This window comes from Vombatus ursinus, unplaced genomic scaffold (genome assembly GCF_900497805.2).
Source record: "Vombatus ursinus unplaced genomic scaffold, bare-nosed wombat genome assembly UNPS02014768.1, whole genome shotgun sequence".
NCBI lineage: Eukaryota > Metazoa > Chordata > Mammalia > Diprotodontia > Vombatidae > Vombatus > Vombatus ursinus.
The window spans coordinates 12557371-12571446 of NW_020954546.1; the positions used below are offsets into that span (position 1 = coordinate 12557371).

Sequence of the window (14076 nt, forward strand, 5' to 3'; positions counted from 1 at the left end):
TTGAGAAATGGATTAACAAACTGTGGTATGTGAATGTAATGGAAAATTACTGTGCTATAAGAAATTATTTGCATGATAAAGAAAGAAAAATCTATATGACTACAACAATGTAGATGGAAAGAACTACACACCAAAAGAATCAAAGGTAAATATAACAAAATTATAAAGATCAAACAGGACTCAAATGAAGAGATGAGAAGACACCCTCAACCCATATCTTCTTGGAGGTGGGAGGGTCCACATGGCACATGCTTGTGGACTCTCTCAACGTTACTAATCAGTTAAGCTGATTTTTCCTCCTCTTAGAAAATATTATTTGGGCAGTTAGGTGGCACAGTAGATAGAGCACCGGCCCTGAAGTCAGGAGGATCAGAGTTCAAATCCGGCCTCAGACCAAACACTTGACACTAGCTGTGTGACCCAAGGCAAGTTACTTAACCCCAACTGCCAAAAAAAAAAGAAATTAAAAATAATAATGATTCCTAGTTATAAAAAAAAATTATTTGTTCGATGGCTATCTGGGAAGGGGAAGAAAACTAGGAATAACTACGATGAATAGAATACATCAATAAAAACTTAGTTTTAAAAAAAAGGTCTTAAGAGTTTGAATGAACTTCACACTCAATATATTAAGTGTAACAAGGTAACAAAGAAAGTTAATACCATCTTCTGGACAACATTAAAAGAGGCACAACACGATAAGAGGTAACAATCCCACTGTCCCGGTCAGAATATATTTCACTTATGGCTCTGCTGAATGTCATATTTTAGGAAAGCTATTGATAACTGAAGAACGTCATGAAGACAGTAAGAATAGTGGACAGCCTCAGTTCATGTCATAATAATGAATATCAGTTAAAAGAACTAATGCTGTTTCTCTAGGATGAAGCCTGGACAAGGCTCCTGGGAGACCAGAGTAACTAGTGCCATCTCATTGAAGACTCATTCTCTATGACCCCAGGGGGCAGAATCAGAAATGAGTAAAAGGGGGCCAAAGGAGCAAACCATGTGCTTGATTCTGGTTCCACCCCTTAACACCTTACTATCTACTGGACAACTGGCCAGTCACTTCTTCCTCTGTCTTCTGGACCCTAATAAGTTCCCTGTAAAATGAGGGTCTGGACTACATCCCCTCCAAGATCTTCTAGCTCGAAATAAACTATCCTATCCAAGAGTGGGGAATTCCCAGGTTCCTCTCCCCACCCCCATTCCAACCTTTAAGGCTGGGGATGGGACAAGGGATTCATGTTCAGGCCACCTGGGCTAGGGCACTTCTGTGATGCACCTGATTGATAAACTTCAAGAAATTGAGACCACTGAAGAAAATCTCTAAGGCAATGGAAACAGAGGAAAAATTGAAATATATACAATGTTAGAATGAAGTCATTTTAACTCCCAAAATTGTAATATTTGGCATATTTAGAAATATTAAAACTGAGAAGAATATGGAAAAGATGCTTGGGGAAAAACCCAAATCACTCAAAGCTGGTTTTTATTCCTAAATTATATTTATAAACTATTGATAAAGGTACATGTGTCTCAAGGTCCAAGAGATGAACATAATACATTACTGTCCACAGAAATATCTCTGGCGTCTTTCAATGTGGTTCAGTTTTACTTGTCAAGTTAGATATCTATGTTTATAAAAACATTAACCAATTTCATTTCAGCTATTCAGATAGCAATAATCACACATAAGAAAACTGTCAATACCTCTTACCAACAACAGTCAACAAGGCAGTCCAATAATTTGGAAACTGTCAACAGTGGTGTTTTGGCAGGAAGCCAGAGTAAACCCAAAGCATCTAGCTCTGCTGGTGGCTCTGCTTCTCCAGATGACAGGGAGAAGATGACCTCATTTGGAGGCAGAAGCACTGGGTTTGAATCCTCTATCTACCACTTAGTACCACTGACCTCTATCACCTTAACCAAGTCATTTGCTCATCTGATGAAAGGAAGTGAAATAAGTAATCTATAAAGTTCCTTTCAACTCTTTACTGTGATCATCTATAATCCTCTGAAAAGAAACATTTAGTTGCTATAAGGTCCCCTCCTAGCCCACCCTAACATTAGGGTATATTTTAAAATTTTAATCAGACATTTTGAGAGTATAGTTCTGTCACAAAGAATTAAGAATATTCATTACCATTTGTTGCTCAAATGATGGTTTGAACCCAGACACACCAAATATAAAAACCAAATAACACAGCAAAAAGTAAAAAAAAAACAAAAACAAAAACAAAAACAAAACCTCACGGTAAAGCTGGAACTACTGACCAAAATGTACAACCTTGTCATTCATCACAATTGCCTGTGATGAGTGGTAGGTCAATGCAACTCCCCTAAGGTCCAAGGAAAGCCTGAAAACAAACAGTGCTCTTTACTTCCACAATAGACAAGAAATAAGTATGAAACATAAAAGAATATGGTCACTAAGTATAAACCTAATATATTTTGGAGAAAGTAAAAATTTCTGTAAAGGAAAAAAAAAAATCACATCTTACTGCCCTAACTCAATAGTTCACTGCAGCATCTGAATATGGGAAAAACCAATTCCTATATTAGATGTTCCTCCTTCCACCCCTCAAAAAAAGGTTTTGTTCAGCAAAGAGCATCAAAACTAAGTCAGAAGATTGAGAAAAATGTTCTTTCAGGTGATTTTCCATATCACCTTACTTTATGACGAATACTGAATGTGTTTTGTACTGAAGCACTTTCCTGGACAACGGAAAAAACACCAACTCTCTGTCAAGGGCCCTGGCTCAAACCTTGGCTACTTCCTACCTAGATGTGTCAAGCTGGCCTCTCTCTAAGTCTGTTTCTTCACTCGTAGGATATTACTCATACTAATCACACTTCACAAAAGTGTCTGGAGGTAATAAGTATTTTGTAAACCATAAAGTACCACATAATGCCAAATTACTACCCCTACCTTACAAATATGGAAACTGAAGGCCAAAGAATTAAGATGCTATACTACCTTACATGTAGCTCATATTCCTAAAAATGAAATTTTTAAAGAAAATTAAGTTCAGGCATCAGGCATTCTCCCAAGTTCTGAATTCCCGACTGAACACCTCGGCACTGATAAATGACTGAGCTATGCTGCATCAGGACAGAACAGGGCTACCCACATAGCCTAAAAAGTGAATAGTGAATATTCCCACTTTCCCATTTTGCCATGTATTTTCCTATAGAAACAAATGTTACAGATGATGGTTAAGTTCCTAGGCTAAACCCTAAAATATTGTTAACACACAATATAGCCAAAATGTAGTGATCTGTAACACTGTTTCCATGATCAAAAACTCTGAAGAATACAAACGCTGATCTACAGTGGCACTGTCCTAACAATCCATTTGAGGTTGCATATTTCTCTGATACGCTGAAAAAGCAACACTAAGGAGACCCCAATGTTTTAATACAAGTCAAGTTTGGAGAAAAAAGTGTGGCCTACATGCAGACCTACAGTCAGCCTGCCCAAGGTTACGCACATGGCTCAAATTCTTGTAGTCTTTCTACAACACCAAGAGTTGAAGCACTATTGAAATTGAAGCATACCAGGGTACAAGATTCCTCCTAACTCTCAACCAAGAGCTGTTAACGTGGGGTCGACAGACCCTGAAGACTCCATGGATAGATTTCAGGGAAACCTGTGAACTTGGATAGGGCAGAAAAAAAAAAGGACACTTTTATTTTCCCTATTCTCTAAAAGCAGTGTATGGCATTTCCTTTGATTATGAAGGCAGACAACAGACTGTTATTCTAAGAAGTCCATAGGCTTCACCAGATAGCTAAGGACTCAAAAAAGGTGAAGAAGCCCTGCTCGCTAATGAATTTAGGCACAGTAAGTGCCACCCTCCCCCCAAGTTGGGCCACATTTGCCACGGTGGTCTTTACCACTGTAAATACAGAGAACAAGGTTTGGCCAGCAGAAGCAGGTTTAACTCACCTCAGGTAGCAGCCCAAACCTCACCAGGGTCCACAATCACCCCACTTTCCAAATGTCAAAAAGCATTTGTGAGATCGGTGCTGAAATGGTCCCTCTCCCAGTGCTACTTACAGCTCAGCCACTTCCTGCTCTTCCTCCCAGGCTTCCTTGTGTGTCAGCTGGCTGCTCCCGGTGCTCTTACATGTCCAGATCCGTTCACTGTATCTTTCCAGGCGAGCCTCGTACTCTCTGTGGTGGCCAGGGCTCAGGAAAATGACATTCAAATAATGGAGGAGTAAAATACTCCAACCCAATGATACTTGCTTTAATTACAAAACCCATAGAGAGTCGAGAGCATCCAGACTCCAACACACCAAACTAAAAAGGCACCAGGGCCTTGAATAAGTACAGAATGAGTAAAGGCACAAAGTCCCTATTGAATGACTCAGGCCTTAATCCATAAGCAAAGGATTAGCTTCTGAGTAGGGGCACTTTTTTCACCTTACTAAACCAATCATGAAAGAGCAGACAGAATCGAGCTGGAGTGTCTCAGGAAGACCTCAGTTCAAGTCCTAACCCTGGCACATACTTACTGTATGCCCCGGGCAAGGAACTTCATTTTAATGCCTTAAGCAGCACCAAGTTGCAGAGCAAATGTGAATCTGGACTGGCAGGAGCTGCCTCATGCATAGAGTCCTGGTCTAGAAAAGTCTATCTACCTCATGCCAGGTGGAAGTCGGAACTCGCTCAAAACCCAAAATTAAAGCTACAGCCTCTCTCCACCCCCCACACCCCCATGAGATGCCTTCACCAGAGCAGATCTGAAGCCACCCATTAGAGCTGTAAGGCCAGCAGCATCTGGAGGATGCTTGCTAGCCTGGACGGTGACTCTGGCGGCAGGCCAAAGCTGAGCCTCAGGGAGACGGGGAGGGGGAGGGAACCCAACGGGGACACAAGGATAGCCTGAGCAACTCTCGTTTAAGGACGGGAGCCAACCAGGAGTCGAGTAGAAGGGTCAAAGAGAAATCAGGCTGTGGTTCTAATGCTAATAAACTAATGAGGTTCCAATCCTTATGCTAGGGAGCAGTAGAGTGGAAAGGAGGCTAGATCTGAAGGGGGAAGGAGAAAGAGGAAGGAGAGTTTGAATCCTGGCGCCATTTATTACCTTTTGACCTTGGGTGCCTCAGTTTGCTTCTCTGTAAGATGAGAGACCTCTGAGAACCCTTCCTGTTCTGTATCTGTAATCAATCCTAACTCAGTTAACTTTGGGGAAATTATTTCATCTCCTTCAGCCTCAACTCCGCAATAGTAAACTGAGGGAGTTCAGACCTCTCTGATGTCTCATCTCTACTCTGAACTAACTAAAAGAGGAAAAAGAGATTATTTGAAATGTGAGATAAATTTAGGTAAGAAACTTGCAGTGGGATGAGAGTTAATGCAATTTAATGACTTCACTGGCAGCGTTCTGCCTGGGGAATGATCCAGAGTCTTTCTTGAAACTAAGTTTCAAAAGTGAGTTGCCCTCTTCAGAAAGCAGTCAAATAATCTTCAGAAAGTCATTTCATAATAATATCTGCTCCTCATCCTTTTTGCTTTCTCCAATGAAATGATGTTCCCAAGCCCACTTTAGCAGTCACTATTTAGAAGCTACAGGAGAAAAAACAGATCAGTTTGATGGTTCCACACCACCTTTTTAACTCTTTCCATGCTACCCCAATGGCAATTCACTGTCATCAGGCACGTGCAAATCACGAGTTGTACACAGTGGGTAACAAGTATTCTTATATCTTACAGCAATATAAAGTGACATCACAGCCCTAGTCCTCTGCCAACCTCAGTATCTTCCAAGGGGCTGCTTTAATAATAGCAGAATGAAAACTCTGAAAACCTCTCTGTGCTACTAGCGGAAAGGAAATATTCCCCTCCAGTCATCATCAGCTCACCTGATTACCCAAGGTAATAATGAGGTGAACCCAGGAACACCATGGACAAATCAAACCTACCAACAGAATCCAAAACTATGATGACTCAACAATTTCTACTTATTCCCTGATCTTTCTGAATAATTAGTAACATTTTAATTTTCCTACCACCTTCTGATATTGGTACAGATAAAGAGGAAATCATCTAAAAGGTAGTTAGAAAAAAGAACAGAAACAGGGTCAGAAGCACTATGAGCCACAGGTCTCACTTCCATACTGGCCAAGAGATCCAAGCGACCTGAAATCAGGAGACTTGGGCTGGATCTAGGCTCCAACACCTACCCAGCTAGGTGATCCGAGACAAGTCACTCAGCTCCTTCAGAATGAATAATAATGCTGACATCACCTACTTCATGAGGTTATGGGAAGGAAAGCCTTAAAGTGCTGTGCAAATGTGACATTATTTTTAATCAATAAACACAATACAAGGTATGGGGAGACAGAGGAGAATATATGTACGGGGTTCTAGAAAGAATTTTTAAAACTATCACAGGGAAACTGCAGGACAGAGGGTTGTATTTGCTGTCAGACACTATATCAGGAGGTGTTTTTAAACAATTTTTCTTGGTTATAAGGAAGGGTTCATCGTTTGTGTGAATAGGGAAGTATTTCAAGAAATAACCCACATAAAAACAAAAAGGTATCAATAAGACTTTTGGAGAAAAAAAAAACCTTTACAGAGTTTGCCATCTACTACTATTCTAAAAAAACCTGAACTGCCCTAAGATATCAAAGGAAATACTACCTCACTGATGGGAAATAAAGGGTTATCAAAGTAACAAATCAAACCACAACATCATCTCCTAGAGAGGGGACTAACCATTCTTAACACTTAAAGGACCTGGAAGAAGTTCTATGTCCCACAGTGAAGGGCCACATTGAAAAGAGGCAGTCACTGAGAAAAGAACAAGAAAACATCTTAAAAAATACTATGTACAGTGAAATCTCCAAATGACATCAAGTTTTTCCAGGTAGTAGAAATGGCATGAGGTACGTCTAGAGAGCAGGCCTCAGAGTCAGAAAGAGCTGGGTTCCAGTTCCACCTCTGACCCATAAGGACTTAAATTAAGGGACCTCATGACTCAGTGCCTCAAGCACTCCAAAGCTGGAAGGGCCATAACTTACAAAACAGTTACTGATCTGTGCTGGAAGAAGTTTCTTACACCAATGAAATCACAGGTCAGAACCAAAATTTTAAAATCTGACTTTTCTTTTTTTGAGGATCATTAAAAGGAATCTAAAAATCCTTGAGAGAAAAATGATAAACATTAGAAACAAAATAAGCACAAGAGCGGGATAGGGTGGGCAATTCTGATTATAACAACACAGCCTGGAGAGGTGGTGAAGGGGTGGTAAACAAAAAAAGATTAGCTTTCTCAAATCTAGAAAGATTAAAAACCTCTGAGGGAACAAATTTGAAATCTAGAAAATCACAAGGACATGGTTTTACTTCTTTCTTACAAATTTTCACTAATGTGAAAATGTTTAATAGAAATGTATATGTACAGCCTATATCAGATTCCGTGCTGCCGTGGGGAGAGAGGGGGAGAAAAATTTTAAACTCAAAAGCTTATGGAAGTGATTGTTGATAAATCAAAATTAAAAAAAAAAGAAAGAAAATCACAAGGACTATTATGGGCTGACTGAATACAGCCTGGTTCAGATACAGAAGCAATGGAATGAGGAGGTTCTTGAAGTGCATTTCAATTCATGTTAAATGTGGAAAAAAAAAATCAATCAAAACAATAACTATTCCAAAAGTCTGGAACAGGGGCAACACCTCAGCTACATCCTGTCTCAACACTGATAGGTTACGTCCAACTTTTGAGTTTAGGTATCACTTTCAACAGTGTTATGGGATTTAGAAGAAAAATGAAAATGAAAGAAAAAGTCCATTTGGGGAAAACTGAAGTAGCTATTTCCAAAAATTATTTCAGATTTCAGGTTTCCCAAAATAAAAGTACCTTTCCAAAAACCACTCAGCAACCACAATTTTGAAGTTTCCACATTTCAGTGATTCCTCCACAGGTAGTAACAGACAAAAATCTCACAGCAATGCCCCAGTCCTTTGATAACTACAAATGAGAAACACATTTAAATACAGGAAGATTTTTCAGTGCATCTATGCTGCGAAAGACCAAGGTTGGCTTTCCTGCCACCCAGCCTTCCAGGGGCCTTTGTTCTCCTTAGCCTTGTAATGTGACTCTGGGCTTCTTTCAGAAGAACAGTTGATGGGAAGGAGAGGGAGGCAGGCGTGTGAGAGTGAGTGAGAGAGAGAGAGAGAGAGAGAGAGAGAGTGAGAGAGAGTTTGCATGTGTGTCTGTGTATCAAAGAGCCAAGTAGAGTTCCTTATCCTCAGAGAAGCCGAAACTGACATTTCCTACAGCACCAGAAAATATAAAGTGCTACATTATTAATGGTGAGAAAAGTAAAAGAATTTCCAATTTGGTTTTTTATTTTTCTGTGTTCTCCCTAAACCAGTTAACCATTAAAGCATGTAAAAACTAACTGCTCTCACATAATCTTATGCTTAAATTCAAATATTCAAGTCAGGAGGCATAACAGCTCAGCATTCCATCTGTCCAGTGCAATTCTGTCTTGCAAGTGCAACTTAACTCCATCTACAGCTGCCCAGCTTTCATCAAGACAAACCCTGGGTCACATTCTTGCCCAGTACAACTACATATTAACATTCAAACAGTCGTTGCTCCTAGTGCTTCCTATAGCTCCCATACACAGTTAAAAAGTCCATGACTTTGTACTTGAATGCTTACATAGCACAGAAAGAAAAAAAAACAGCTGAAACTATGCAAAGAAAAAAGAAAATTAATCTGGCAGGCTTATTTTAACTACAGCCCTTCCTGAAAAACTAAACTTATTTATAGACAATATTGAATGTATCATCCAATCCCAATCCATCATAATCAAATTCAGGGCTGATTCTGACAGCGGTTTTATACTTCCCAACCTCAAACCCCATACCTAAGCAACTAATTTGAGTTTGATTTCATATACATCACCATTATTGACATGTTAAGTCAGCTATATAACAAAAGAGCATTATTCACAACTACCTTCTGAATTTTAATGAAGATGAAAGCTCTACATCTTTATATTTCAACAATATATCACCAACAGCTTTAAATAAAGTATTTCGGGACATTTCCCATGTGGTATATACCAAAAGGCAAAAAAAAAAACCTAAGAAAGAAAACTAAAGTAGCAAATCATATCAAAATCGGAATTTTAAATACTAAACTGAATATGGAACTGGAAATATATGTGCAATAACTGTTAGCCAACCAAGGGGCTTATTCACTTCCGGGAGACAACTAAGGACCTTAGAGACAGAGATGTGCCAACCACACACACACTCACACACCATTGAAGAGCTTCTATTTGTAGCAACTCACAAGAGAGCAATTCTTCATCTATAAAATGAAAGCCAATTAAAACCCTCACATCAAAAGGCTTCTTAAAAATAACAGTATGAGAATTAATGTTAAGCAAGAAGAGAACTTAACCTCCAGCACGTTTTCTATTAAATACTTTTTTGGGAGACTATAGCTTGTTTTTTTAAAACTGTTTCATCATTAATATCAAAATAAGAAAATTCCTTCTGGCAAAGGCCATCTCATCTGTCTTTGCATCCCCCCAGGACACAGTAGGCAGCTAAGATCTGAAGCGCTTAACAAACATTTCACTGAGTAATTAACGTTAAAGGGTCATGGTTGAGTTAGGTGAGGATGGCAATAGTTTACTTGGCCCAGTGCCCAAAGTAAAAAATAACCGGGTTCTCTTCGGCTCCACAGGCCCCCCCTCCCCCAACTCCGCGGCATCTAAAGTCTTTCCCACCTAATCCTTGGAAAATTAAAAGCCCACCTGCTAGATGAGAGAGGGGCTCTCGACCCCTGGAGAACCAACCTTCCAACACTCCTGTCCACCTCACATGCTGCTCGGAGGACCAAGGGCTGGGGGGCGGGGGGGCTCCGTGCCTACTGCACACACACGGAACCCACAGAAACGCACTACAAGCGTGTGACTCAGAATGACAGCCCGAAACCCAGAAAGTTAGGCAGCGTCTAGAGCCCCTAAGACTACGCCAAGTCAGCAGACGAGCCCTCCTGCGGTGCAAGTCCCGGCCTCCCCTTCCCCCAGGAGCCGTCCACACCACAGCAAGTCACGGGAGGCTCCCCCAGGTGACTCCGGGCCGCTAGTTCGGCCCAATTACTTAGCCTTCTCCCCGCGGCTTCGGCCCCTTTGTTTTGAAGGCCACCGGCTCCGGACTAGATCCCGGGGCAAAAGTGGCCTGGGCGGACCGGGGGCCGGAATCCCGGGAAAACCTCTCCAAAGTCCTTCTCCCGCTTCCGCACCCGGCCCGGGGACGGGGCACCGAGACCCCCGCCTTTTGTCTGGGCTGCGGCGGCACGAGTGTCAGCGGCCCCGAGCGCCCGAGCCCACCGGGGAGGGCGAAGGTGGAGAAGCCTCGGAGGCCTCCGGGGACGGAAACCGGGGCCGCCGCCACTTCCCACCTGCGGGCCCGGGGCTCGGGCAACAATGGCCAGAGGCGAGCAGGAGCCGGAGGAGGAAGCGGCTGCGAGGCCGCCGCGTGGTCCGTCCGCCCGCCCCCTCCCCGGGCCCTCGGCTCCTGGCCCGCGGCGCACGCACGGCTGCCGGAGGACGCAGCGACCGAGCCGGGCCCCAGGCTCCATCCTGGCGCCCGTGCCGGACCTGCCCGGCCCCCGGTCCCGCTGACAGCCGCCCCCGCCCCAAAGGATACTCCCGGGTCCGGAAGGCCTCCTGCGTGTGCGGGATGACGAAGAGCGGCTCCTCTCCGGGCAGCGGCTTCACCAGCGGGAACGGCTTGCGGCCCAGCAGCGGCGCCATCGCGGCGGTGGGAGCCGGGCCCGGCCCGAGCCCGAGCGGGACCGAGGCCGGCCCAGGGAGGAGGGGGGGAGAGAGGCGAGCGCAGGGTGAGGGAGGGGGCGGCTGCTCCACGAGCCCCGGCCGGCGCGCGACGCTAGGCCTAGCTCTCGGCCCGGCGCAAGCTGCTCTCGCGCGCTCTCCTGCGCGCGCTCGCTCGCTCTCCCTCCCTCCCTCCCTCCGGGGCGGGGGGAGGCGTGAGCCCCGACTCTCGCAGCTCTAGCCCCGCCGGCGCGGAGGCCGCGACGGGAAGGACCCTCGGGAGCGGGGCGAGGAGCTCTCCCCCACGCCACCACCGCCAACGCACTTCCTTTGGGTCTGCCGGCCTCCCGCGGAGCACGGCCCGAAGCCCCGGAATCCAGCGTTCGCAGCGACTCCTCGGCAGCCCCGGAGGAAATTATTGAAAAATGGCGGGAGATTGCCCTCCTCCCCCCGCCCGTCCGGCGCTCACACTAACTTGCTCCCCTGTGGCGCCTCTGGCGGCGGCCGCAATAGGCGGAGAGCCAGCCGGCGCTCGCCCCTGATTGGCTCACGCTGGCCGTCGCTCAGCCCCCGATGGCCCCGCCCCTCCTCGGCTCCTGCCGGGTAGTTGGGCTGCGGCGCAATAGAGGGCAGTGTGAAGAGGTGAAAGGTCAAGTTATGTAAGCGCCGGCCGCCGGCTCTCGATTTTTGGGGACGCGGGGGGGAACCACTTTGGGTGGGAAGCAGTGGGCGACCAGCGGGGTCGGGGGCTAAGCGAGGGGGAGAGGGGCAGCGGAGGGGTCAACCAGAGAATCCCCTCTTTACGGACACTGCGCCATCTGTCACCGACGGCGACACCGACATCCGGGCACTTCTTGTCCGTAAGCTGGAGGGGAGGGGGCGGGGCGCGCGCGTCCGGGGGCTTTGTCTTTCTCCTGGGCCCCGCCCCCGTCTTAAAGGGACCGCGGGCGGCGGGCGGCGCGGGGCCACACCCCAGGAAGGTGCCCAAGGCCAAAGCCAAGCCCCCGGAGGGGCCCAGTCCCGGTGGTCTCGAGCGGCCGCCTGCGGTCGCTCACTGGGAGGTACTTAGGAGGGCAGGCGTTAAAGGGAACAAAGCCAGTTCTCAGCATCCTCCGAGCTGGGGGAGCCCCCCCCTTTGTTATAGGAGGACCCCCACCCCAGGCGCCCCCTTGGTCGCACTCTGGGCTGCTTGGCCCCGGCCCCGCCCTCGCCTCCTCTCCCCCACCCCCTAAAACGCCCTGCGGACACGGCCCGAAGGCCGGGGGTCCCACAGAAGGATCAGTGCGTCAGAGAAAGGATGGACAGCGCTGTGGGGGACTGGAGGAGGCACCCCAAAAAAGGAGAAGGTGGCCCCGGGCGGGTGGGGGTACCGCAGGGTTCGCATCCTGCCCAGGACCCCGCCTTCCTGAAGTCTGGGTCCCAGTCCGACCCCCAGCATCGCAGGACCCGGAGCGGGCACTTGGGTGTTGGGGGATGGGCGATGCCAGCTCCCCCCTCCCCCCCCAGGTCTAGACTCGCGGCTTTGGTAACTGTCCGGAACAACCAAAGTTTTGTTTTGTAACTCTCGGAGTTAACCAAGCATTATACTGTGATGTCTCCAAGGGCTTGGGTTCAAGGGCAGAATCCGAGTCCTGGCCCCCGGGCCCTCTGCCGTGTTCATCGGTAAAACGAAGTGGCTGCTCCAGCTGTTCTCTGCTTTCAGCTCCGGGTTCTAGATCTGCAAACGAGGGAAGCAGCGCTCCACTCTTGTGTAAATTTGGTACTCCTCCTCCCCCCAGTACCTGTAAGGGCTTTGCACACTCCAGGCAGGAGTCGTGGGAAGGGAAAGGAATGACTTTCCGAACCTATTATGTGCAAAGCACTGTCCTAGGCGCTTTTTAAAAAAACAATATTTGATCCTCACAATCCTGGGACGTAGGTGCTATTATTCTGCGCATTTTACAGATGAAGAAACTGAGGTCAAGTGGTACAGTAACTTGCCTAGGGTCACACATCTCAGGAAATGTCGTAAGACAGATTTGAATTCAAGTCTTCCGCACTCCAGGCCCAGCTCTCTATCCCCTGGGCTACCACACTAAATAAAATGTTTGTCAATTTAAGGTTCCCAACTCGCCTATCTGCAACGCTTGAATACACTATATTTGAGGGAGGGAAAAAATGGTAAAAAAGAAGAAATAACCAGAGATGGACCAACTTCACAGAAAATTCAAGACTTCCAGAACAGCCTGCCCCGTGCCATACCTGACTCATTTTTGTTTTGTTAGCCTCCTTGCAAACTCCCAACTTTGAAGCGGGTCATTCCTTCCTGGCTCCTCTGGACAAAATGAGGCTTGTATAGACCTTGATAAAACGTGATCTCCTGGCGGGGCAGGGCCGGGCCGTTTTGGTTTTGTCGGTTTCCAGTGCATAGCACAGCGCTTGGTATACAGTAGATTCTTAATAAGTGCTTGATTCTGGGTAAAGGAGAGCTAATGTTTGTAGGCAGCCAGAACCACTAGCAATAGGAATCTGCAGCGGTCAGTATCCAAATCCTATGTCTGCACCCTGGAAGGAAGGAACCTCTGAGAGGCTGGCACAGAGCCCAGCCAGAATCCTCTCCTCCACCACAACCCCACCCCGTGGCCCCTCCCTAAGCAGCCCATCCCACCTGGGAACTGGAACCTTAGTTTAGGTCGTTTTCTTACTCCAAATCCAAGGCTGTCTCTTTGACTAGCTGCTCCCCATCCTCCTTTTTAGAGCCAAACTTAAGAAACTCAGTTCCTTTCCCTAGGACTGACTTGACTGCCTTTTGAATTCTAAGGCCACCAGAACGTAATCTCCTTAAGGACCAGGAGAGTTTGAATTCTAAGTCTTCTTTTCTCCAGACTGAATTTCCTGGTGCCTTCAGGTAGTCTGCACATCTTTTGCAGTCCTTATTTACAAAACCCAAATTATTAGCCCGAGGGACAAAAGAAAAGGGAATGTAAGCAAGATGGATCACTTATTTCTTAGCTTTTTAAAAGAGCTTTATAGTGCTAAATACTCCAAACAATAGCTGACATGGATACAGGTTTTAAAGGTCAACCTGTCAGTCAGACATCAGTCATTTCTTAAGAGTTAACTCTGTGCCTGGCGCAGATCTAAACTCTGAGGATATCAAAAAAAGGCCCAAACTGGGATTCCTGCCCCCAAGGGGCAGACATTCTATAATGGGGGGAGAAAACCAGAGGATAACTATGTACATACAAGATATATGCATAAATGGAAGGTAGTTTCTAA

The 14076-nt window shown here is 46.0% G+C and overlaps 1 protein-coding gene across 3 annotated transcripts in view; it reads right to left on the minus strand.

The window, feature by feature from the left end:
- Nucleotides 1–10815, minus strand: part of BAZ1B (bromodomain adjacent to zinc finger domain 1B) — a 64578-nt gene extending 53763 nt beyond the window's left edge. For all 3 annotated transcript variants that reach the window (XM_027861566.1, XM_027861565.1, XM_027861567.1), the window contains exons 1-2: nucleotides 10694–10815; nucleotides 4064–4180 (exon numbers count right to left, since the gene is read on the minus strand). In XM_027861566.1, the coding sequence (XP_027717367.1) occupies nucleotides 4064–4180; nucleotides 10694–10800 (224 nt within the window). In that variant the 5' untranslated portion in view covers nucleotides 10801–10815. The remainder of the gene's footprint in view (nucleotides 1–4063; nucleotides 4181–10693) is intronic.
- Between the last annotated feature and the right edge of the window lie 3261 nt (nucleotides 10816–14076).